The 23,776-nt window shown below is 40.4% G+C and overlaps 3 protein-coding genes across 5 annotated transcripts; all 3 read left to right on the top strand.

Moving 5' to 3' along the window:
* The first annotated feature begins 1,626 nt into the window (after window positions 1-1,626).
* On the top strand, window positions 1,627-7,598 carry LOC140373573 (uncharacterized). Of its 3 annotated transcripts, XM_072460130.1 has the most exons (4): window positions 1,627-1,703; window positions 1,793-1,990; window positions 3,172-4,403; window positions 4,485-7,598. In XM_072460130.1, the coding sequence occupies exons 2-4, from the start codon at window positions 1,870-1,872 to the stop codon at window positions 6,915-6,917; spliced, it is 3,786 nt and encodes a 1,261-aa protein (XP_072316231.1). In that variant the 5' UTR covers window positions 1,627-1,703; window positions 1,793-1,869; the 3' UTR covers window positions 6,918-7,598. The 3 variants fall into 3 exon arrangements, with proteins under 3 accessions (XP_072316231.1, XP_072316229.1, XP_072316230.1); XM_072460128.1 differs by having other exon boundaries at window positions 3,172-7,598; XM_072460129.1 differs by having other exon boundaries at window positions 1,793-1,978; window positions 3,172-7,598.
* Window positions 7,599-10,094: 2,496 nt separating this feature from the next.
* znf576.1 (zinc finger protein 576, tandem duplicate 1) lies at window positions 10,095-19,537 on the top strand. Its single transcript, XM_072460127.1, has 10 exons — window positions 10,095-10,208; window positions 10,658-11,103; window positions 11,383-11,859; window positions 12,269-15,393; window positions 15,499-15,685; window positions 15,762-15,926; window positions 16,909-16,977; window positions 17,469-17,640; window positions 17,727-17,922; window positions 18,000-19,537. The coding sequence occupies exons 2-10, from the start codon at window positions 10,689-10,691 to the stop codon at window positions 19,221-19,223; spliced, it is 6,030 nt and encodes a 2,009-aa protein (XP_072316228.1). The 5' UTR covers window positions 10,095-10,208; window positions 10,658-10,688; the 3' UTR covers window positions 19,224-19,537.
* A 1,000-nt stretch (window positions 19,538-20,537) lies between these two features.
* On the top strand, window positions 20,538-23,388 carry znf576.2 (zinc finger protein 576, tandem duplicate 2). The gene is made up of 4 exons (XM_072460736.1): window positions 20,538-20,770; window positions 20,853-20,968; window positions 21,103-21,246; window positions 21,899-23,388. Exons 1-4 carry the CDS (start codon window positions 20,629-20,631, stop codon window positions 22,688-22,690), a joined length of 1,194 nt encoding a protein of 397 aa, XP_072316837.1. The 5' UTR covers window positions 20,538-20,628; the 3' UTR covers window positions 22,691-23,388.
* Window positions 23,389-23,776: the final 388 nt, after the last annotated feature.

The raw sequence follows: 23,776 nt of genomic DNA on the forward strand, positions 1-23,776 counted from the left end.
TAAGATGGTATGATGTGAGTATTTGTACATGGTATTAACCTTTTTGCTTGTTTTTGTTTTTTGTATAGACATTTCAAAGCTTGGTTTAGAAACAAATTGCCATTTATTGCAAATAATGTGACATTTGTTGAAATACTGTATATCCTGCAAACATACAAGTTAAATAGATTCATTCATCCATTGATCCGTCTACCTCTGTAATTGTTCTTGAAGTGTGGTCTCAAATAAGTAACACGTTGTGTATCCAGATAAAACAATACAAAAACAATTTGTGTACATTTGTCTTATACAACTTGAAATACCTAAAAAGATGGAATTGAAACCAACTGAACAAATGTTTGAATACAATATACTGTTGCTGTACATAAACCTCACTGCAATTCTAGTAACTGAAATCTCCACAAAGGGGACATATTATGTCAAATAAATGTTATTTGAATCATGTTATAATGGCCCTCATCCTTGGCTGACTCAGAGTTGTAGTTTGATTGATTCATGCATGTTTGATTAATCCTGTAGTGTCTTGCATTCAAGGTTTATCCCCGTTTTCACCTACCCCCTATATCCACCCAGCTATTTTTATGAAAAATCATTAGTACAGTGCAGTTAAGTACTAACGGTTATTAAAAAAATCCGATCCTGGATCATAGAGCTACTTACATTTTTTTACAAAAAGCAACTTGCTTTAGATAACTTTTTTTAAATGTTGTTTTTACTCCACAAAAAACATCTATGTCTGGAATCAGGTTGCACCTCACACAAACCTGATTCTTACTTGGCCTGGAGGTGGGCTGCCGCATGCTAGTTTTTTTCCGTTTTAGCTAAAATATAGGTTATTACTCTATTTCTGTGAAATTAGTAGTTGACATTCAGAACTTGACACAATCTCTCTTTAAGCAAATTATATGCATTTACAATTGATTCATCATAATACATGATATATGTTCAAACCCTCTTAAGCTTAGGGCCTCTTTTTCCCGAAATGCCTGACTAAAATGAGCCCCAATTCAAACTGTTTATTCTGAATCCTTGGTGGATGGACCCTTTGTGAAGTTGAGACTCTTTAGTTTTATCCTCTGAAGCATGATTTACTCTAATTATAAGTGGTCATAAACTCTGCACTGGAGAAATCCAGATTCTGCCTAGATTTTCTTTGTTAAATAGTCTGTATGAAGGAGTAAAACTGGTGTCTGGAGGGATGGTCTAGTTGACACTAACATGGGCATTAGTTGTGTGTTTACAATTCCTCTTTAAAAGCAGAAGCTAACTTTCCTAAAATGTATTTATGGACATGTAAAACAAATTCTAGTCTAGATGGAATCCAATTAAAAGTTTAGTGACATTTTAATGTATTTTTTCATTGGTTTGGAGTACAAACTGAACCTGTTTTATCGTCAGAAAGAATTTGGCTAGAAATAAGTAGGTTACAGCTTTATCTATTGTTATATTTAACATGCTTTGTAGCTATGATTTCCTGTTATAGGATTGTGCAGAAAAAATGAATAACTTAAGAAAAACTCCAACAAAATTGGCATTACAGTGAAACATAAGCATGATTATCCATGGACAGAACACATAGTGGCCAGTAGGTGGCAGTAATGAGCTGATAATGTGGTTCGCCACCGCCACACAAATCCAAATAACAGAGGAAGCGCGCTGCTGCAGCGGAAGCTCCGCGGAGAGGAAAGAGCTGTAAACTGTGAGTCTTTGCTGTCTAAAGTAAAATATATACGACAATGTTTTGCTGTGAAATGTGGATGTTGAACACATTCGTGTGTTTCCTCAAGGGCAGAGTGTTTCAGTAAAATGATCACCACACCGTTGCACTGGAGCTAGTTTGTACGGCCTTTGCAACAGGCTATTGCCAAGATGGACGAGGCTGCTACTCTTATGGAAGAGGAGAGTCCAGAAAACGTGGTCAGGCAAGAAAATGAAACTCCTGGAAACGACCAGCCATCTGCGGACAACAACAATATAAGTAAGAGAACAAGTTTGTATACAAAACACTCTTCCTTTATCATGACGTGGTTCGATATGAGCGTTGTATGTTTATACAAGGACATTACACAACATTAGCGTTACATTGACTAAGATCAAGTCAAAGGAAAACGTATTTACTAATATTCAACCTGTAAGTTACACCTTGATAGGTGGCTGTTGATGTTCATCAGCAATGGCACATGGACAGTTGCTCTGCATCTTCAGAAACTTTTTCCTTTCTATCTTGTTACGTAATTATTTACTTTGAGTTTAGACACATCATGTCTCATTCATATTTTTCTATGTTTAATGTTTAACTTTAACTGTTTTCTAAAGATACTGAAGACATCAACTATATAATATAATATAATAGTATAGTATAATATATTATAACCAGACCCCTCAAAGTAGCCACCCTTTGCTTTGCTTCACATGTGATGATGTCACCTGAAGTTTTAAGCTCAGAGCAAAGAGTGACTATTTTGAAGTTATGTCACACTTTTTTCTATTGTACTTTCTGTATTTGTTCATTCATCATTTTAGTCCTTTAGTGAGAAGCCACAATATGAATGGAAATAGAATATGAAAAAGAAAAATTGTGTTCAAACTTTTGACTGGTAGTGTATGTGTAATCATTGAGATTTCTGACATTGTTGATCCATTTCATGATGATAATTGGGTGGAAAGTCCTTAGTTAGTTTGAACTGTGTGAACATGATTCAAACACATTACACATTAATAAAGCACATTACATATTTGAAGCCAAACGTTCCTGTTGGCTTCCTGACAGACGACTAGAGACTATTTAACCATGTATACCGGTAATCTGTCTTTCAAATGGGTGAACACATTTGAAATGCTCACCCAGGTTCCAAGTTGAAAGCATTATAAACATCATCAATAATGTGCAAATGTTTTTAATAATGTGTTTTATTTTAGTGTTGTTTGTTTTAATGTTAGTAACTGTCTGAACTTTACTGCCTCTTGGCCAGGACTCCCTTTGGATTCTGCTGCTTATTCAAAAGTTTAAAAACCCCTCCTTTCTTTGATCAATAATGCACAGTATGACAGTTAAATACAAATCACTGCTTGCCTTTGGGTGATCTATATAATGTATTATTCATGAAATACAAATATGCTGTAATCTAAATTTTCCTTGTCTTAAGCCCCATTTTTCATCTCTATTTTCAGGTGATGGGTTTTTCTGCTGTCAAAAGTGTGGCGATGCCTTCAGAGAAGAGGCGACATACCTAATGCACCTTCAAGAACATTCTCAGGGAGGTGACGGTCAAGAAACCCAGTCAGCTGACAAAAAAGAGAATGATCATGACTCATCTTTTGATTTCCATTCACAAGAAGATGCAGAGAATAGTCAGTTGACTCCTAAGGACTTATCCGGGCAGATGGATTCTGGGATAAATCGTCAGCATCCCTATAAATGTGAAGAATGCGGAAAGACTTATGAAGTGTTTGGATACTTACTCAACCATGAGCGATCTCACAGACAAGCTTCAAAATCAGTTTTTCACAACTTGGAACAATTGAAAAAGAAGTCATTTCAGTGCGAGTTTTGTGGAAGGAGTTATTCTCGTGCATCAGCTCTGGACGCTCATCGACGGTGTCATGAGGGAAAGTTGGTGAAGAAAAGCAGGAGTTCACCTGAATCACTTGGTTCTGACCAGAAAGCAGAGCACAAGTCAATGCAAAGCGACACTAATGCTGTAAATATGTATGAGTGCTCGTGTGGCAAATCGTTTGCTACTCTGCTGAGGTTGAAAACCCATAAACGATTTAGCCGCAATGATCTGTGTTCACCTGAGGAACTATTTGAAAAGCAAAAAAAAAGTGCGGATTTTAAGTGCTCTCAATGTGATAAGACTTTCAGTGGTTATACTGCACTTGTCAGCCATGAGCGCTGGCATAGTCTTAAAGCTGTTGACAAATTTAATTGTGAAGAATGTGGCAAATCATTTAAAACATTAACTTTTTATGAGCGACATCAGCGACTTGCACACACTCAAAAGATTGCTTCAAAGTCATTTCTTCACCAAGTGTGCCAGCTACAAAAAAAATCATTTCAATGTAAGGTTTGTGGACTAAAGTTTTCCAGGGCCTCAGCTCTGCACTCCCATGAACTCAATCACAGTGCGGATATTAATGAAACAAAGCTACCTCAACAGAACACACATGTGAAATTGGAGCGTAAAGCCACTGAACAAACTGAGGCGTTTGATAGTATGTTCCACACCCCTGTTGTTGGTGATGGGCATGTAATTCACACTGAAGCTGAGGAGGACAGTCTTGAACCTGGGGACTTGATTGTGAAAGTGATCAGTAGTAGTTCAAGTGACTCTGAAGATAATTCAGAGCAAGATGAAAACCCTGACTTGGAACTTGTCTGTGAATCTGATACTGAATCTGAGGTAAGAGAGGATGGGGATTTGGCTATTCACCAGAAAGTGGTGTCAAAACCTAACACGAATTTAAAAATTGTACAGATTGAGTATGGGGAGCCCGGGCCAGCAACAGAAGAAAGACATGACTGCCCAGATTGTTACCGATGGTTCACAAATCCAGTATCTCTGCGTGTTCACAGAATGTGGCATGACGTTCGCAGGAGAAGACAGGTGAATCAAGGTCAGTCAGAAACAATTGAACCTCTTGACTTAAGCTCATGTGAAACGATCACCATAAGCAAGTACTTTCAGGAATCAGAGTCCATGACATTGTCTCCTCATACAGCAAACTTTGTAAACCCTGTTGATGTTTCTCAAAAGGACAGTTTAGAGTCTAAGAGGGAGTACAATCCCAAGAAAACTCTGTTAGGCCCCAAAGTTTACCATTGTGAACAGTGTGGGAAGGGATTTTGGTCTTTGGGGGCCTTTTCTCATCATAAGCAGAGTCCCTTGCTATGTACAGAATTGAGACTTAGAAAGGGTTTTGGAGGACCATTTACTAATGGACACTCCCGAAGAAGTTTTAAGGTTGCATGTCCTGTTTGTGGGAGAAAGTTTCGTCACAAAGGGATCATGTCCTTACACATGCGGAAACATGAAAATGGAGATCACAAATGTGACATTTGCAACCGGTCTTTTCGTCTCCTCTCTGGCCTCCTACGACACCGGGCCGTGCATAATAACCAGTCACAACCGCCGCCAGTTAAATCTTTTCAATATCAGGTTGAGCAGTTGCAAAAGAACACCTATAGCTGTCCGGACTGTGGGAAGCGTTTCTCCCGTGCTAAGGCACTACAGTTTCATATGAAGAGCCATGGTTATGAGAGCGGCTACTCGCCGCCTTCTCACAGGTCTGGGGACCCTGTGGAGGACCTCCAGTGTCCAAGCTGCTTTGCTCTTTTTAATAAAAAGTCCTCCCTGCGCGCACATAGAAAATGTTGCATTAAGAAAGAGAACAGTGCACAGCCCCCAGAGAAAGATTCAAACAGTGTCATTCAAATGGATAGAAAATTGACTGACCTGAAAGAAAACCATATAGAAAATGGAAAAACTGATGAGTTAAAATACAAATGTAAATTGTGCGAGCGAAGCTTTGCAGTGGTCGGAGCATTGAATTTCCATAAAAGAATTCACACTGAGAGCCACAAGGTATTGACTAAAGCAAAAGCTTTGGTTAAGAAATCAAAAGTAGATGATTCAAATAAAAGTCAGTTTAGCTGTGCAGATTGTGGCCGTCGCTTTGTGTCCAACTCAGCCCTTGGCACTCATAAACGGTGGCATAAAGACAAACCATGTTCTCAGCCCTCAGAGGAGATTGCCCAAGATTCTAAGAAGTCAGACTCTGGACCATTCAAGTGCGACAAGTGCAACAAAAAGTTTTTCAACCTTTATGTGCTTCAGCGTCACCAGTTGGTCAACACTCAATGTCGGAACAATGAGCCAAAACTAGTCCCTGCTGTAACTGTTGGGGATAAAGTCCCTGGGGAACATGGCACATTTTCCTGCACTGAATGCAGCCAAAACTTTCAAACAAATGCACTTCTGGATGATCACATTAAAAGTGCTCATTTGAAATCTCTGTCTCAAGATAAACTGTATAGTTCAGGTGATGATCTTGAAAAAACAAATAGTGAATCTAAATATCAAACTTTTAAACTCTCTAAACTACCCCACTGTCAACTTTGCTCTATGTCATTCAGAAATATTAGAGGCCTTCGTGCCCACAAGTGGCAGGCACATTCAGAGACCGGGAACAAAGAAACTATGAAAGAAAGTAATGAATTGGAGAATGTTGTGTTGTGTGCCCAAGAATACGCGAGTACAGAGGAAATTAGTCTAGCTCAGCCAATACCTCCAAAAAAAGACAGTCCGGCTACTGAAGGTGTTTCCGATGCTCATAGCGCTAGTGATTATGATGCTGATGGTGCCAATTTAAAAGAGATTATGTTACCGGAAAATCCATCAGAACCGCCAGCCAAATTTCTCTTCAAGTGTGACAAGTGTGGGAAAGCATTTTTGATGAAAGAGCAATTGGAAAACCACAAAACTAAGGCAAAGAGTCGACCATTTAGCTGTGCGCTCTGCTGCAGTGGCTTTTGGGCGGAGAATCAGCTGCAGCAGCACTTCATCTGGCATGACAAAATTCGGGGTGAGGTCCCAAATGAGCTTCGCCTTAGAATCAATGCTGCTACAGCTATAGCTGCTAATGTGTATTCTGCAGACGGGACCATTTCAACACTGAATGATCCAGTGCTGATCTCCGATGACAAAGCACAAAGTCTCCACAATTGTCAAAACTGTGGAAAAGGCTTTTTATCTCCTAGTGCACTTGAAAAACATAAGGGGGAGTTCTGTAACACTGGCTCCTACCACTGCTCCTCTTGCCCAAGCACTTTCAGCGACATACAGGACCTCATTGAGCATCATCAGGACTGTGTTGCTGCTGTTCAGAAGGGCGGAGTCTTGCTGCACTTGTCCTAAATGTGGACCTACCATTTTGCTCTCTCTTTATAAAAAAAAAAAAAAAAAAAGGACCAGTACTCCATTTTTGGGACTACCAACACTGATAAGGACTGTTCTTTCATATACATGTATTTAGTTTGTAAAGTTTATGTAAATTGTAAACACTCCTAGAGCTTATATGTACCCTAAATCAGCTTGTTTTGAAGACTTGGGTTAAAGTACGTCCACTCATTGTCTGTATGGCAGTCGAAGCTTCTGTTGGAACAATTGGATGCATGTTTGTCATTCAGACTTTGATTGACTTCCACTTAAAAGGATTCTAAGCAAATAGCCACTTCATCAACATATAACATAAGAAAAAAAATGTATAGCAACCTTTTAAAATACATACTTTTTATGAACAGTTAAATGAATCATCAAAGCAAGTAAAACAGACATGTCTTAATTGCCTTATTCTTTTGAGGGCCCCTTACCTGGAATGAAGAAACGCTTTAAATCCAATTACTTTGTTGAAGCCATTTTTGTTGCTGGGCCTTTCTTGTAGTGAAATCTTATTCTAGTGATGCTAGCTTATGTTACAGTTTAAAATGATTTATATTGTTTTCTTTAGATGACAGAGTAAATGTATCACTTGTCTGACCTCTCATCTGGGAAAAGGTGCTGTAAATAGTGAAACAATAAATGTGCTATATATGCTGAGAGACCGTGTTTAGTCTTGTTTTTTGATCATTTTAATCACATGAAGTCAACAATTTTAGGTTTAGGTACATTTCAGTTTCTCTGTTTGCTATATAATAAAAGTATATTTTATGTTTAAGTTTAAACAATGATTGAATTCATCATATGATAATCTTCTGCAGTTCATCATTTAAAATGACAATTTATCTCTCTTGCAGTTCACGGCCGTGTCTCTCCGCATCTTGAAGAACTTCAAGCTCAGGAAATCAAAGAGTGCAGCGGGTCTGACGAGTCAGTTACTGTTGAGTCTGAATTTAATTCCCGGGCATATTACAAGTGCAAATTTTGTTATAAAATATATTTTTATCATCATGCTTACCAAAAACATAAGACGCTGCATGAAATGGAATTCAAACGAGTGAAACGCAGTAGCATGTCTATGTCAGACGCGTTGGAATGTGCTGAATGTGGAGCTGTCTTTATGGCACGAGACGATCTGCTTACGCACCTGAAACGGAACTCAAGCTGCGGCTCAAACCTCAAATGTTATGAGTGTGACAAAAGGTTTGCTTCTGTCTCTTCATGGATTCGCCACTTAAAGCTCCACGAGGAAAGACCATTTTGGTGTTTCTCTTGTGCTAAAGGCTTTACAGACCAGAACAAATGCAATCAACACAAGTATTTGCACAAATGTAGGAAACACATTTGCACTATCTGCAAAAAGAGATTTCTTTTTTTGAGACATTTAAATGATCATTACAACTTCCACACCGGTGCAAAGCCACACGTATGCACATACTGTGGTAAAGCGTTCTCACATTCTAGGACTATGTATGCCCATAAGAAATCACATCATTTGACCAATCCTTTTAAATCAAGATTCAAGTTACGTTGGTCAAAACAGAAAATCCGTCGCCTCAATAATGTTGAGAGAAAACAGCTGCAGACTACCTTGCAGACACTGTCAGAGGCAGGGGAAATTCATTTTGACCCTCAGAGCAAAACAGATCATGCTCCGTTTGTCTTTCCAGAATCTGACACGGCACAAGTAATAAGGGAATGGGAATGTTGCGATTGTGACGAGAGCTTTGAGGAAGTATCCCAGCTGCATAGCCATTACATCCAACATGCTACTGGGGAGATTCCTATGTCATTTCTATAATGTAAATGCAATTTCTCTATGATGATTTTAGATGAGGAATTGGCAATACTTTTAACTCTTCTAATGTAATAGGTGTGATTTTGCTAATTGAAAAAAACTCTCACTACTGAAACAAAGCTTAATAAATGAATTGAAACGGACATTTTTATATGAGCAAGTGAATAGAATGACAGGTGGAATTGATATCTGTATTTTTTATTTTTTTTCTATTTTCTACAAATTCTATGTAATTTTGAATTAAACAATAAGCATACTGCATGCGAGCAAAATCAAATGATGTGCCCGTGTAAACATGTCAACTACTGCTATCTTGTAAATAAATAATATTTGGAGAGTGCGGAGTGTTCCGTGAGGTAGAGCCAACGTGCTGTCCTTGCATTGAAACAGTTGGATTTCGAGTTTGACCGAGAAGAAAACTGGATGGTCAGATCGATTGAAAGAAAAGAAAATCTCATATGGTGAAGCCGTGAAGAGGGTCAAGGAGACGACACGTGAGGAAGGAATGAGTCTGCATCAATCTGGAAAAAAAATGTTTATTGGCGTTCACTACCACCAGGATTATTGACAGCTCAGTTGGCCTAGACTTAACACAGAGTTGATATTGTCCACGATGCTGCTTAAATGTAAAAAAAAAAATCTAAATCTAACAAAATACAATAAAAAATAAGTAAAAGTATTGCAGTATCCTTTTAAAAAGTAAGTAAACTTTCAGACAGATTTAATGCATTAAAAATAGTCATTTGGATCTGGAAAATGGCAATAACAAAATCGATTTTCAAATTTTTCGAGCTGTTAGTATTTGTACATTTATAGTAGTTAGTTTTATAGTTTAAGTTGGGATGTTAAAGTGTCCATGACAGGTTGGATAACTCATTTTTTAGTTTCATAAATTAACTTCCTATTTGATGACATCACACTAGGAAATTAACCAGCAAACACTGGACAAAATCTAATCTACTTTCATTAAATGACAAACAAGATATGAGTGCACCTTTATTTTGTTTAGCGTAAAAAAAGTTGTTTATTTCATGTAAATTATACTTTGACTTGAACGAGTGTTCCTAGTTTCATGCCACTTCCTTTAATTTTCTGACTCTTCTCGACATCGATTGGTGTAAAACATTGACATTTATATGTGCAACTGGCATAACCACACCAAAAAAAGTCAAAATTTAGAAAATCGTCACGTGTCCTTCAACGGTTTTGTTTTGCTTTTTCACTCATCGTCAGTATGAGCACAAAGAACCAACATGTCCGCTAACTTACAGCAGGTGGCGGTAACGCGCGTTTTAAAGCTGGCCAATAAACTCGAAGAAGAAAAAAGGAGAAACAACAATTCCCACAATGCCTCGCAGTGTTGTCAGCCTGACGTCACGCGTCTGCAGCGGTCGCTCTGTTGCTTTGTGCGGGAGCAGAGCAGAGGATGTTGGGATGCTTGGGCGATGTGGTGGTCGACCGAATGTGCACAGGTAACTTATCCCTCCATCTCGTCATATTTGAACATATATTTTGACGCCATTTGTCCACCTATGCATAGCGCCAGTTAGAGACTCGGTTTCATTCCGGAAGTGTAAATAACTCTTAATACTAAACGTAAATCAGTGCAAAGGCTAACAGGCTAACAATAGTAGTGTTCAAAGAGGCGTGGAAGATTAATATCTATATAGAACCGTGTAGTATTCAGAAAACCTTTGCAAAATTCTAGGTCTTTTTGTGGCAGAGCCTTTGTCTCCATCAATTATAATACAACAGGGTTAAGTCCATTCATTGCCACCAGCTGTCGCCTCCTGACTAACAAAGACGCCTTTTGAAACTTTTTAAAGCAATCTCGTATAGTATAAGTTAATCTAAACCAACATTTACTATGGCACGTGTATACATTAATTATGATCACTGTTATTTTGCATGTTGTTTTTAGGCTGATGAACTTTTGAGGCACTAAGAAGAAGATGCAGACTCCAGTCCAAATGAATTGTGGTCCTAACGCAGACAAAAACATGGAAACGTCTATGGAAAGTGATGCTCAACCGATGCTACAAGAACCAGGTTTTGTAGAGGAAGACAAGTTATCTACAATTGATCATGATGACACTCTAGTTATTGCCTTTGAAGAGATAGAAGAACATACATCAACGCCTGAGGCGGAAGAAATGTCACAAAACATGAAACATACCCTGTCAGAAAAGCTCTTAGAGCGCAATTTGGATTCACAATCAGACCGCTCTCCTGCTAAAATTGTTCTGCCAAAACCTAAAAAACAGGATAAAGCAGCGCGAACTGGAAAGAAATATGTTCCATCTAAAAAGGCTATGACGGATCCACTAAAGATTGATTTGTCCAAACCTCCGGCAACACCTCTCACTTGTGAGTATTACAGTTGAATACACCACTACTTACTACTTACTTATGAAGATGAATGAATGAATGTCATTACTAAGATTTCAGAAAGCAGCTCTTTCAGTAGTGAAGGGGTCGATGACAGTGTTTTAAACAGATTTACATAGAGACTAAGTGCTGGTGATTTTATTATTTTTGGAAACATAAACGTGTAATAACAAGAATTCTAACTGTGTTTTTGATAAGTTTTGCATGCTCATTAAATTTGAACTTCTGTAGTAATGCCTTTTCTCCTCTTTCTCTTAGCATCCCAGATTTCACTCCAGTGCATTGAATGTCATATAATATTCAGTGACCACAAGAGCAAAGAGCGCCACCTGAAGGCCAGTCATCCTGCTGAGTACGAGCAGTCCATTCTCCGGAACGCTCTGTTTGCCTGCTACGTCTGTGACCGCCATTTCACAAACTCGACTGAGCTCATGGCCCATCAAAAAACACACATAGAGAAGAACCCCTTTAAATGTCCTATCTGCGCACAGACATTTGGTAAATTGTCAGAGCTCTCGGTTCATAAAAAAGTTCATTTCGGACAGCATGGTTACACTTGCACACAGTGTGGGAAACCGTGCAAAACTTTGACTTTACTCAAGTACCACTGTCGCACACACACCGGAGAGAGGCCCTATGTTTGTAAAGAGTGTGGCAAGAGGTTCTCCATGCCCAAAGCCCTGCAGAAACACCTGGAGTCCCACTTACCAGAAGGAGCACTGCCAAAGAAAGAAGGTGAAATCTCTTTTGAAAGATAAAGGTTTCAATGTCAACAAATATATTTTTCCTTTTATATCCCTCCTCGTTAATATTGAGTAATGAAAATTGTACTTTTCTCTAGCTTTTCCCTCTAATTTTTTACCAACCTGCCAGCCAGGTGGTCAATATTTCCTTTACTGAAGATAATTCATAAAAACAGCATTATTATACATGTTATGTAATGTACACAAAACAGGAACTACTACTATAATGATATTTTATTATACTAAATAAACAAGACGTGTTTAGATTTTGTTATAAATAATCTTCATTCTCTTGTCACTTTTCTCTTGTCAAACTTGTGTTCGTTTCCCTGTGAACCTTAGGACTGTTTAAATTTGTTTTTGTTTTTTAAATACTATCTCTCTTTTCCTCCCCTTTCTAGGTGCACTTCTAGCGGTTTACACCTGTTCCATCTGTAAAGCAACCTTCAAAAGTACAAAGACACGGCATTACCACATGAAGAAAAAGCACAACATCTCAAAATCAGCATTGACCAAAACAAGTGGAAACCTGGTGAGGCAGTGGACACCCATCATTACTCCGATTTCAATTTCCCAGCCGTCGCTCCTGCAGGTTGGACCTAATGGACCTTTGCAAAAAGTCGACGCCAACTTCGACACTGAACAACTTCGCAGGCTAATTGAATCGCTGGGAAATATACAAAAAGTGAACCAGGTAGTCATTTTGGGGCAAGTACCACCTGACGCTCCACCGCTAGAAGTTCAGCAAATGGCACAACCAATAACTATAAATATGGGTGTGCCACAAGTTGATTTTATGGGGATGAATTCAAAGACTAATGATACCAATGTGGATCCAATGGAGCAAACGATTATCTTGGAGCCTATCACACCTGATGGGCAGCTTTTAAACCCTCCCTTTTCTACTTTGGAGTCTAACCTGGGAGATAATCCAGTGGCAGAGGTCATTTTCCCACAGCCCAGGGACACAGAGCAGCAGCTGCAAACAGATGAAATACTTGGTGTATTAGGACAAAATCTTGCACCTGCTCTTGATCAAACTATTGTTCTTGAACTTACCCCTGCGCTGACTCCAACTGCTGAGCTAGAGCAATCTGGAAATGTTCTTCAAAGGGTTATTCCACCATCCACATTTACACAAAATAACGATCTAGTGATTCCTCTTGAACAGCCGTCCATCAGCGAGCATGAGACGAGTATGTCTGTGCAGTCGCTATTGTCTACGGTAGAGCTAGAAATGTCACCTATACAAACGGATCAACATATTGGCCCAGTGTGCAGTTTTAGTCCACAAGAGACTCTTCCTGAATACCAAACAGAGACTATTACACAAGATGCGCCTGATTCTCTGATGCCAACCAACTGTGCAGAGCCAAATGTCCAAAAGTTTACTGAAGAGGAGGATAAACGTATCGGACAAGCAGACGAGCCAACTACAGAACAAATGGTAATGGATGAACCAAAAATGAATGTGGAGAAAATGCATAATCATGATGAAGAGAAAAAAGGGGGAACGGTCGATGACGCACAAATGAACGTCACGCAGTTGGAGCAGACCTCTGAGACGCCCATAAATGTAATGTCGGCTCAGGAACTGGTCAAAGTACGAAAAAGAAAACCGCCCAAAGCATTTTTTTTGCAGGAATACATGCACGAATTTGTATCATCTGTATACGATGATTTCCCCACTAAGCCTGCGAAATGTAAAAAAGCCAAAAAGTCGCATCTTGTGGTGAAATTTGGTCCTCCAAATAAGAGAAAGCAAAGCAAAAAAACTAGCAAGTCATCAAAGCAACCAACTAAAGAAGATCCAAAACGGAAATCGCCAGGTCAAGATCAACATAAAATACAGAAAAAGGGTAGAAAGGACAAAAAAGTGACGAGCTCTGATGTTACAGCAGAGATAGAAGTACCTGCGTCTTCTGAAGACAACGAACAGGCATCTAAACGGAAAGAAGGTAAAAATAAGAAGAAAAAGCAAAAGGCGGGGACAAGGAAGACTGAGAAGCATATTGGTGTGGCTTCACCCGTTTTTAAAAAGAAACAGAAGAAAATGATTCAGTCTAAAGACGCTCCGGAAAAGATTCCAAAAAACAGAAAAAAAACTTTAGGGAAAACTAAAGAGCAAGCCACTCCACAATCAAATACTGAACCTGCTGATAAATCCATTTCCCATATTCAAGATTCTCTACTGCTGCTAAAGGGGCACAAACAACCACAGCTCAAAGTCCACAAATTGGATCCTTTACAGACACAGGAAGTGTTACTGAGCGAGACCCAAACATCCCCGAAGGAAAAGGACAGTCCGGCCAATCCCACTTCGAAGGAGATCTCGCCCGAAAACAAGAAAAAAGGGGGTAGATCCAAGAAAGCACTTACATTGTTATCTTCCCTTCAGACCTCCAAAAAGCAAGAAGCCACTCCTCCAAAACCAAAAGCTACCAGGAAGCGAAAAGCGTCCTCAAAAGTGGAAACTGAAGGAGTGATCACGTCCAAGAAGGCTATCGAGTGCAAGGATTGTGGCCAGCGGTTCAGTGACGTTTTATTGCTTCAAAATCACAAGGCAACGGTGCATATCGTGGAGAGTCCTGGCATTACATTTACAAATGGAAATCTTTTTGAAGGGGTGACGCAAATGGATCTTTACCAACTGCCAACGGAAGTAAATAAAGATGCAGTAAGTTTGAATACAGGTTGGGACACTGAACCTGAAATGGCAGAGCTGGACAGGGAATGTTGTGTTACTTTTCCAGCTGTGAACACGTCCCCATCTTTACTTGTTCCCCCATGTGAAGTTTACTATGATAAGGGTGGAAAAGCTATTGATGACGCTCGCAGACCTAAAGTTGTCAAACCATTTCCCCAAATCGAAATGACCAGAAAAGAAAGCGGCACTGACATGCAAGTCCAAGCAACCACAGACGAAGACGTTAAGGAGGACTTGCTTCTTGAAGTGGATTTGGTCACAGTCGGAGAACAAAGTGAGAAAGATGATGCCTCTGCATCTCAAGACGATTCACAAAATAAAGAAAATGAACCTGTTACTGCTGAGAGCGAAGGTGCGGCCGCTAAACAAACCGATCCAACGTTGCACACTGTTTCTTGCTCCACACATCAACTTGAGATCAAGGAAGAAGAGGAGGAGACAATAATTCAGAGGAACAAAAATGGCAGCAAAGGGATGATTAGTATTGAGCGTGAGAGGGAGAAAGGAGAGGTCTCCCGCGAAGAGTCAGAACAGACAAAGCAAAATGACTGTGAGATATTGTACGAAAAAGCTGCTTTAGACTCTGTTTCGAACTATGACCAACTTGACCGCCGCCAGGTTCAGATCACTGCCAAAACATCTGCTCAGAAAGATGTAGCGTCTGCCTCTGCATTGGAAACAGTGGACCAAGAATCGAGCGCAAATGAACTAATCCGACAAGAAAACAATGACTGGGAAAGGGATCAGTCTCCAGGAATTGTACTGGAGACGGTGGTGACGTCAGCCCACTCTGCTAATAAAGAGAAGAACCAAACACAGGTAGTAGTAGTGGTGGTGGTGGTGGTGGTGGTGGTGGTGGTGGTGGTGGTAGTTTAATTTGAGTATGTTAATATTTTGTCATCCACATTTTCTTTTTACATGTAGGATTTTGAGAATGAGAGCCAAGACATCAAGATGGAGGAGAGTATTGCAGATTCAACACAAGGGGTCTCGAGAGGTCAAAGTGCACCACACCGTGACATAAGGGCGGTTCTAGTAAAAGAAGAGACGGCACAGAGAGAGGAACGCATCTGCTGGAACGTGGAGCCAAATTCCAGCTCCTCAAGCCCTGGTAAATATTTTTAACCGATATTGTTTTATACACATAATCTATATGTAACACTTTATTTTTGTTGTCGTAAATGAAGCTATGGAGACAACAGATGGTGCCGTAGCTGCTCAAAACTGCAGCTCAAGTCAGTGCTTATTCTACCCTGTCAAAGAGGAGGAGAGGGAGGTGATAGTTGGAGCGGCTGAAAGTGCCACACCTGCGTCGCCAGAGGTCAACCATCCGCTTGAGCCTTGCACTGCAGGTAGGAAATAATATAAATTGTCCATCCATTTTCTTCCGCTTATCCGGGGCCGGGTCGCGGGGGCAGCAGTCTAAGCAGGGACTCCCAGACTTCCTTCTCCCCTGACACTTCTTCCAACTCCTCCGGGAGGATCCTGAGGCGTTCCTGGTCGAGAGACATAGTCTCTCCAGCGTGTCCTGGGTCTTCCCCGGGGCCTCTTCCCAGTGGGACATGCCCGGAACACCTCCCCAGGGAGGCGCCCAGGAGGCTCCGGAACAGATGCCCGAGCCACCTCAACTGGCTCCTCTCGACGTGGAGGAGCAGCGGCTCTACTCCGAGCTCCCCCCGTGTGGCCGAGCTCCTCGCCCTATCTCTAAGGGAGCGCCCAGCCACCTGGCGGAGGAAACTAATTTCGACCGCTTGTATCCGCGATCTTGTCCTTTCGGTCATTACCCAAAGCTCATGACCATAGGTGAGGGTAGGAACGTAGACCGACCGGTAAATCGAGAGCTTTGCCTTTCGACTCAGCTCCCTCTTCACCACAACGGTCCGATGCAGCGACTGCATCACTGCAGCCGCTGCACCGATCCGCCTGTCGATCTCACGCTCCATCCTTCCCTCACTCGTGAACAAGACCAAGATACTTGAACTCCTCCACTTGGGGCAAGGACTCCCCACCCACCTGGAGAGGGCAAGTCACCTTTTTCCGGTTGAGAACCATGGCCTCAGATTTGGAGGTGCTGATTCTCATCCCAGCCGCTTCACACTTGGCTACAAAACCGTCCCAGTGCATGCTGCAGGTCCGGGTTTGATGGAGCCATCAGGACAACATCGTCTGCAAACAGCAGAGATGAAATCCTGTGGTCCCCAAACCGGACACCCTCCGACCCCTGACTGCGCCTAGAAATTCTGTCCATAAAAATTATGAACAGAACCGGTGACAAACCTATAATTTCAAGTGTGAACAAATTAAATGTATTAATGCTGAGTCTTCTGGCGACAGATAATGCTTTTGCCCCACAAGAAGTGACGTCACAACCAGGACTCGATCTTCCTGATGGACAAGGTGAGAGTCAATTGCAATTAATTAACTGTGAATAATACTAATAAAATGCATTAGATTTGAATAAAGCGCCTTTCAAGATACCCAAAGTGTATCATTCATGCATCTCATCAGCTTCTTTTGTAGCCACATCTGCCCTTGGGTAGACTGAGGCTGGAGACTGCCAATCTGCGCCATCAGCTACCACTAATCATTCACGCACACACCACTTTCACACTAGGCGAGGATAGTGACATGTCTTGCCTAAGAACACTACAGTGTGAGTTAGAGCCGCTGCCTCCTTGTGGCAGTACCTTCCTTTGCAGTGCTAACTGCATTTGGAAACAAGGCTCTTTGTAATAAAAAGGGTTTTATTTGGCTCAATTTGTCCAATGTGCTTCTTATTTGAGCTGATGGTTTCGCTCCAAACCCCCAGTTATCAAGAAAGCTGTCTTTTGTCCTGTTGTATATGAGTATTTTGTGTTGAAGTTGTATTGTGTGTTTTTTTTGTTTCTTTTTAGTTGCAGAGGTTGTGGAGCAGACGGCACCAAACCTACGTGACATACTTTTGCAAGGTTCTGATGAGGAGGACTGCACTTTTGAATGGTCGGATTCTCATGTTGACTCTGAAGAAGAAATAATGACTGACTTCTACAAAAAGCAGGGTGCTTTAACAAATCAGTCCGATGTCAGGTATGCCTGATTTCTACTCAATTGTGCATTATATATGCATCTATTATCTCTATACTATATATTATTTCTTTGCTTTCTTTTTGTAGTGTAACGACAGTTCAAGACAGAAGTGGGAATAACATGATCAAAAAGCCTGTTGATTACTTTTCAAAGTACTTCAATTGGAATACATGGCGGGAAATTTCAAATTGCACTAATAAACTTAACAACTTGTCCAGCCCTGTCACTGTCGAAGAAATTGCACAGTTTGTCGGCATCCACATTGCAATGGGAAGCCTAAAGGTTTGTTATACTTAGTTGTGTTTTATTTTATTTATTTGTTGCTCTTTAGTGATTTTGCCTGTCATTTTGTGTTCCAGTTTCCCAGTCCCCGGCTGTACTGGGAGGACTTGACTAGGGTCCCGTTGGTCGCTGATGCCATGCCATTGACCCGGTTTCTTGAGCTGTCTCGTATATTGAAACTCGCCTGTCCACAATCCAATCAACAAAACCGTACTAACAGTAGGAAAGATGACCCAATTGTTTTTTCAAATGCTTCTGATAACATGCACTATGGTGATTTGCAACATTGTAAAAGTGGTAATTCTGATCCTCTGTGGAAGATTCAACATGTATTGGAGCGTTTTGTCAAAGGCTGTCGCTCCCTGGGGCGACTGGGGGATTATGCCATTGATCGGTATCCACTCCCACTAACTACGAGGACTCATGCTAACAAGCATTCACTTCATTGTACAATCATGGTCAATTTTGATGGGGTGGTATTGGATCTTGATCTCAAATTGGATTTTTCAGACAAAGAGGATGTGGCTGAGAAGATGCCCCCCAAAGGTAGCATGGTTTTTCTTTGTAAGCAGGAACTTTCCACACCTGCCATGCTGGAACGACTTTTAGCAGCTGGTATTCATAGTGCGGGTCAAGTAGGGGGAGCAAAAGGACAAATAGGAGATGAGTTTGTAAGCTCTGATGGGAAACTCTTGTTGCGGAGAGCACACTGTGGCTTTATCCTTTCTACTATAGGAAACGGCCAAAGAAACAAGGCTTCTCTCATTGACAGTTTTGAAAAGGCACAAATATCAGCTCGCCTCAACAAAGATTTGCTAAATCTCTATTCTATTCCCCCTGCTTCTTTTTCTCCAAGTTGCTGGCCTCAAACAGTACTCTGGTATCTGACGGATCTGGCTTTGGTAAACTCCTGGCTACTGTATAGACAGGATGCCAGACATCTTGACACACCCTTAACACTACTGGCCTTCAGACTGGAAGTCTCTAAAGCTTTGATCCTCACCAGTGGTTTAGACATGCAGGACTTTCTTGCCCATCAGACAGAGGATGCCCATTCATCCAGTGATGCCCAAAGCCCCAGCTTGATACACAAAAGCTCTCTTCCCGATGCTGCCACTCGCTATGACGGCTCGGGACACTGGCCTGAGCAGCTCGCGGAGGGAGAGGGAGGCAAGTGCCGTTTTGGCGACTGTCAAAGGACGTCTCGAGTACTTTGTCTTAAATGTTGTGTATTTCTTTGTATTTCACGCAACCATAACTGCTTCATGAACTTTCACAGTCAAGGGCATCAAGCAAAATAATATCAATGGGGTTCAGTTATAATCATTCGTTCATAAATTACAATATGAGCCAAGTTAACAGTATTGCCTTAAACTGTGAGAAAGATTGTTCTGGAAATTTGGGAAAGCAGTGTGCGCATGTGTGCGTGTGTATGTGTGTGCGTGCACGTATGGATAGTAACTGAGCAACCTTTTTTAATATGTAAATGTAGCCATATAAAATTACTTCGCAGAAGTTCATCTCCAATACCTTTTTGTATTTATTTTTTAATTTGCATAATTTATTTATCATGTACAAAATTGATTGGGTAAAGTTATGTAATAAAATATATATATATATATATATATTTGTGTTTGTATTAATTCAATTTAAATGTGTTATCAAAAAAGTAAAAATGAAGTAGGCTAAATACTGCAGGGTAGAAATAAACAGGCTATTACTACTAATAATAAATAATTTAGTGTTTGTTTCACTTAAATTTGGTCCACTGGGAGAACGGACTGTCCTCGTGATCACAACAAAGCAGGAAGTGGCGCTTGGTTGTTCTGTTTGCGTCTTCAGAGTAAACTCTTCAGTCAAACTACCTTCAGAGAGCTGGTGGACAAGGTAAAAGGGGCAGTGAGATTTTGCACTTCTAAAATATATCATGGTAAAATTGCATATAATTTATCTTAACATGCGGAATAACTGTACTAATAAATCCAATGTTGATAAACGCAAATTTTCTGTGATTAGCACATACTTCCATGTTAGCCTAGCTACAGCTAACATGTTGTGTTAGCCCGCGCAGACGTGCAATAGCCTTTTCTTTAAGTTCTCATCAAGTTCGGAGTTTGCGCTGCCTTACTGTTTAATTTATACCTTAGCCGTCTTTAGATGTGCGCTCTATTGCACGACTATGTACAATTAATTTAAAATAATGAAGACAATGGCAGTGGCGCGATCGTTAGCTTTCCCTTGGCTAACACTTTAGCCTTTGCTAATGGCCCACTACTGTAAAGTCAATGTTTGAGGTCCTAAGGTTAAGATTTAGGCATTGTTGCTTGAGAATTCAAACAGTTAAGATGACAAATTCAGTATTAAGTATTAATACTACTGCTTCACGTATTAAATATTTTTGAAAACCGATTAAATGTCGCCATCTGTTGACTGCACTGAAATGCCTCGCACTCAGGCGCCTTTTCTACTACGTTATGTGGCTCTCCTCCCTTGGCGCGGTGGATTATTTTTTTTAGTAGATTTACATCTGAAATGTTTCTAATTGTGTTAGTATATATGTTTGGCAAAAACTCAAACTCAATACTTGCCCTGTGTAATAAATGGAGAACATAAGAGCTAATTATCTGAATTGGGTGGTTGGTCATTTCTAACTATTCTTGTTTTCTGGGTCGTCTTTCCACTTTCAAGGGGTGCTGAAACTCTACAATGGACTCTGATATTTTGAACATAGAGGATATTGTGATGGGACGGGCATTGCCAGATCCACCTGCAGCAGCCCCCCCTCCAAAACCTGCAGCACCAATCAAACTTGCAACAAATGGACCCCCAGTACCAACTGTCACATCATGTATGTATGATGCCAAACATTGTCATTGGAAAAGCCCAATTATATTTGAAAAAAGACCTGATTGCTCTCTTGTGATTTGTAGACCAGCATGAAAATCTGCAGTGTTTTCAGTGCTTCATCACTTTCTGTAGTGCCAAAGCCAAGGAAAGACACATGAAAAAGAGTCACAGGGAAGAGTACAAGCAAGTCCTGCAGCAGGTAATGCTATTCATCTGTTTATAGTCACATTCATCACTTTTCTATCTATTGTTTGTTTGGGTTTGTTTGCACAATGTTACTGGAGGCATCTAACTGTCTTTCCATTAAATGGCTTAGTCTACTTATTTTCACAGGGAAACACTCTTTTCACATGCTATGTCTGTGATCGAACCTTTTCGTCATCCGAGGAGCTGACACAACACCAGCCAACTCACAGCAAAGATGATAAGCCCTTCAAATGTGCCCACTGTAAAGAAAGCTTCAAAACATTTTCAGAAGTGAGTATTACAGAATTTAGTCTAGGTTTAAACCATGGACTGTATATACTAGTGGACGTAGGGACTCTATAGTTTTAGTGACTAATGTGGAGCCCTGAGGTCCATATGCGCAAATCTGAGTTCATATTTCATAGCAACCACAGAGCCAATCAGGGGCAAGGTTGTAGAAAGTACTCGCCCCTTATGCCGCACGTTACAACGAGCCATGCTAGCTGTCAATCAAATCTGTTATTAAAACAAACTGGAGCGGAGCTCAGCGAAAGAAGGCACCTGATTGGTTAGTTATTGTTAATACGTACCTTGATTTACAAAGACATTAGCAAAATAAAAACACCAGGATCATGTAGAACTTCTTAAAACAAACTGTTTAGGTCCAGAATAATGGGCCTGATAGCAGCAGTTGGTAAGAACAATGCCAATGTTTTAATAGAAAGTGAATGGGAGCCAGTCTCAAAGGAGCAAATTTGCACCCAGGCTCACTTCCTATATGGAATGCTGTAGTTGGTTAACGTCTAGATACAGTCTGTGGTTTGGACCTATTTTAGACATGGTTTGCTCCAGTTTTTTTGTAAAATATTTATGAAATATATTTGTAAAAAAGTTTGTGAACCCGATTTATTTGTTCAAATCTGAATTGTAAATTTGTTTTTAGTTAACAGTTCATAGAAGACAGCAGTGCCCGGAGAGACAGTTTCCCTGTAAAGATTGCAGTGAAACCTTCAGGAGTGCAGCCATGCTCCGCACTCATCGACTGGCCCTGCACCCGCGCCAAGAAGAGACCACTGAGCTTCAGCCGGAAGACGCTGCCAAAGCTCCCACATGTAAAAAATGTGGTCAAAGTTTTGAATCAGAGACTGAATTTCTCTCTCACACCGAGGGCCCAGATGGACAGTGTAATGGTACAGCCACACCTAAAAAACGTGGTCAGGCTGCAGCAGCTGACAAAAAAGGAAAGCGAAAGAAGAAAGATGATGGCGAAGAATCTGAGGACCCTGAAAAGTCAGCGGAGCCGACCGGCGCTGCAGAGGAAAAAGGCAAATCAGGCGGAGCAAAGCGTGGCCGTCCTGCGAAAGCCACAGCCAAAACAGAAGATGATGATAGTGAAAAACCTGCAGATGAAGACCAAGCAAAGGAGAAGAAGCCCAAAGTTGAGGCTGCTGCATCTCGTCAAATGCCGTGTCCCGAGTGTGACCTGAATTTCCCTGGTTTGACTCAGCTACGTACCCACAAAAAGGAGAAGCACACCCAAAAGAAAGCTCATCCCTGTGAAGAATGTGAAGAGAGTTTTTCCCGCCAGGAGCAGCTGGATGCACACATGTCCAGAGTCCACGCTCTTGGTCGTTTTGCCTGTTCAACGTGTGGTAAAAGCTTCGGCCGCGAGCGTACATTGAAAGCTCATGAAAAAACCCACACAGAGGAGGAAAACCAAGCAGCTAAAAGATAATTGGAACGGTTTGTCTGGCTCTGAAGATTTTAGTCCGTCTTTGGTCTCTTCTTTTAACGTCGTAGTTTTGATGCATCACTTGAAATGACGAGAGGAGACTGGTATTTTAACTTGTTTTGACGTGTGTTGACAATGAGCTGATTGAGGATATGCATTAGATTTGACTAACAAACATTTTGGAAAAAATGAAATAAAATCATTTCATCCCTAATTGTTTAAAAAATGTCAATTTTTATCATTTCATTTTCTGTGTATTGTGTGTTGTGTATTTTAACTTTGCTTGACTTTTTTTGATCTCACTTCAGTTTTGCTTAAATAATTTGAAACTGTACCAAAATTGTGAAACATCTAATCATCTTATAAATGACGTGTTTTTGTACAAGTTATAGTTTATATTGTACATTTTACCATTTGATATTTTGATTATATTCATCTCTAAATTATGACAAAGTATAGATTTTTTAATGACAGTTATTGTTTTTTCCAGCTAATCGCGCCAGATGCAATTTGTAGTGTTCGGCCTGTGGGCAGAACTGTCCAACTAGCTTTGTTTTCTTTGTAAGGAATTTAATTTTGTAGTTTTGCTTTTTTTTCCTGGCTGTTTAATGCTTTATAGCCTCACAACTGTATATAAAGTTAAATTGTTTTGACATGTCTGCATAGCTACAATGTAATAAACATACTCTTGCAAGTGAAAATGCTCTTATAAGTTAGCATACCTATACTGCTAAGTGCTTACTGTGGTAAAATTGTCATGGACACAAATCCTATCCCTTATTACTGCACTGTTAAGATTATTTAAATTACATGCAAACCACAATATATGAGTAATTACAGGGATTGTAACAAGTTTCGGAAAAATATAAAATTTCTATGTGCAAATGCCATTTTAATCTTGTAAAAATAGCATGTAACAGCAGCCACAGTTTAAAAACATGTTGACCCATTCCTGGACAAATGAGGGATTACTAAGTGCTGTGTGCCTGATTGAAACTGACTTGTGCATAAATGAAAGTGCCCTAGCTTCCATCATACAGTGCAATATAATGCACGTCAGTGTGCCCGATATTTTAATAGATCCATGGA

The sequence above is a fragment of the Eucyclogobius newberryi genome, unplaced genomic scaffold (assembly GCF_026437365.1).
Source record: "Eucyclogobius newberryi isolate DKJ021-1_F unplaced genomic scaffold, fEucNew1.0.hap1 SCAF_3, whole genome shotgun sequence".
In the NCBI taxonomy this organism is placed as follows: Eukaryota; Metazoa; Chordata; class Actinopteri; order Gobiiformes; family Gobiidae; genus Eucyclogobius; species Eucyclogobius newberryi.

Bases quoted from the DNA above. Each gene is read 5' to 3' on its own strand.
- znf576.1 (XM_072460127.1), top strand. From the start codon at position 10,689: ATGCAGACTCCAGTCCAAATGAATTGTGGTCCTAACGCAGACAAAAAC. The intron at 16,978-17,468 runs GTCAATTGCAAT...GTTTCTTTTTAG, and splicing joins TCCTGATGGACAAGGTGAGA to TTGCAGAGGTTGTGGAGCAG. The intron at 17,641-17,726 runs GTATGCCTGATT...TTCTTTTTGTAG, and splicing joins ACAAATCAGTCCGATGTCAG to TGTAACGACAGTTCAAGACA.
- LOC140373573 (XM_072460128.1), top strand. From the start codon at position 1,870: ATGGACGAGGCTGCTACTCTTATGGAAGAGGAGAGTCCAGAAAACGTG. The intron at 1,991-3,171 runs GTTTGTATACAA...CTCTATTTTCAG, and splicing joins CAATATAAGTAAGAGAACAA to GTGATGGGTTTTTCTGCTGT.
- znf576.2 (XM_072460736.1), top strand. From the start codon at position 20,629: ATGGACTCTGATATTTTGAACATAGAGGATATTGTGATGGGACGGGCA. The intron at 20,771-20,852 runs GTATGTATGATG...TGTGATTTGTAG, and splicing joins AGTACCAACTGTCACATCAT to ACCAGCATGAAAATCTGCAG. The intron at 21,247-21,898 runs GTGAGTATTACA...ATTTGTTTTTAG, and splicing joins GCTTCAAAACATTTTCAGAA to TTAACAGTTCATAGAAGACA.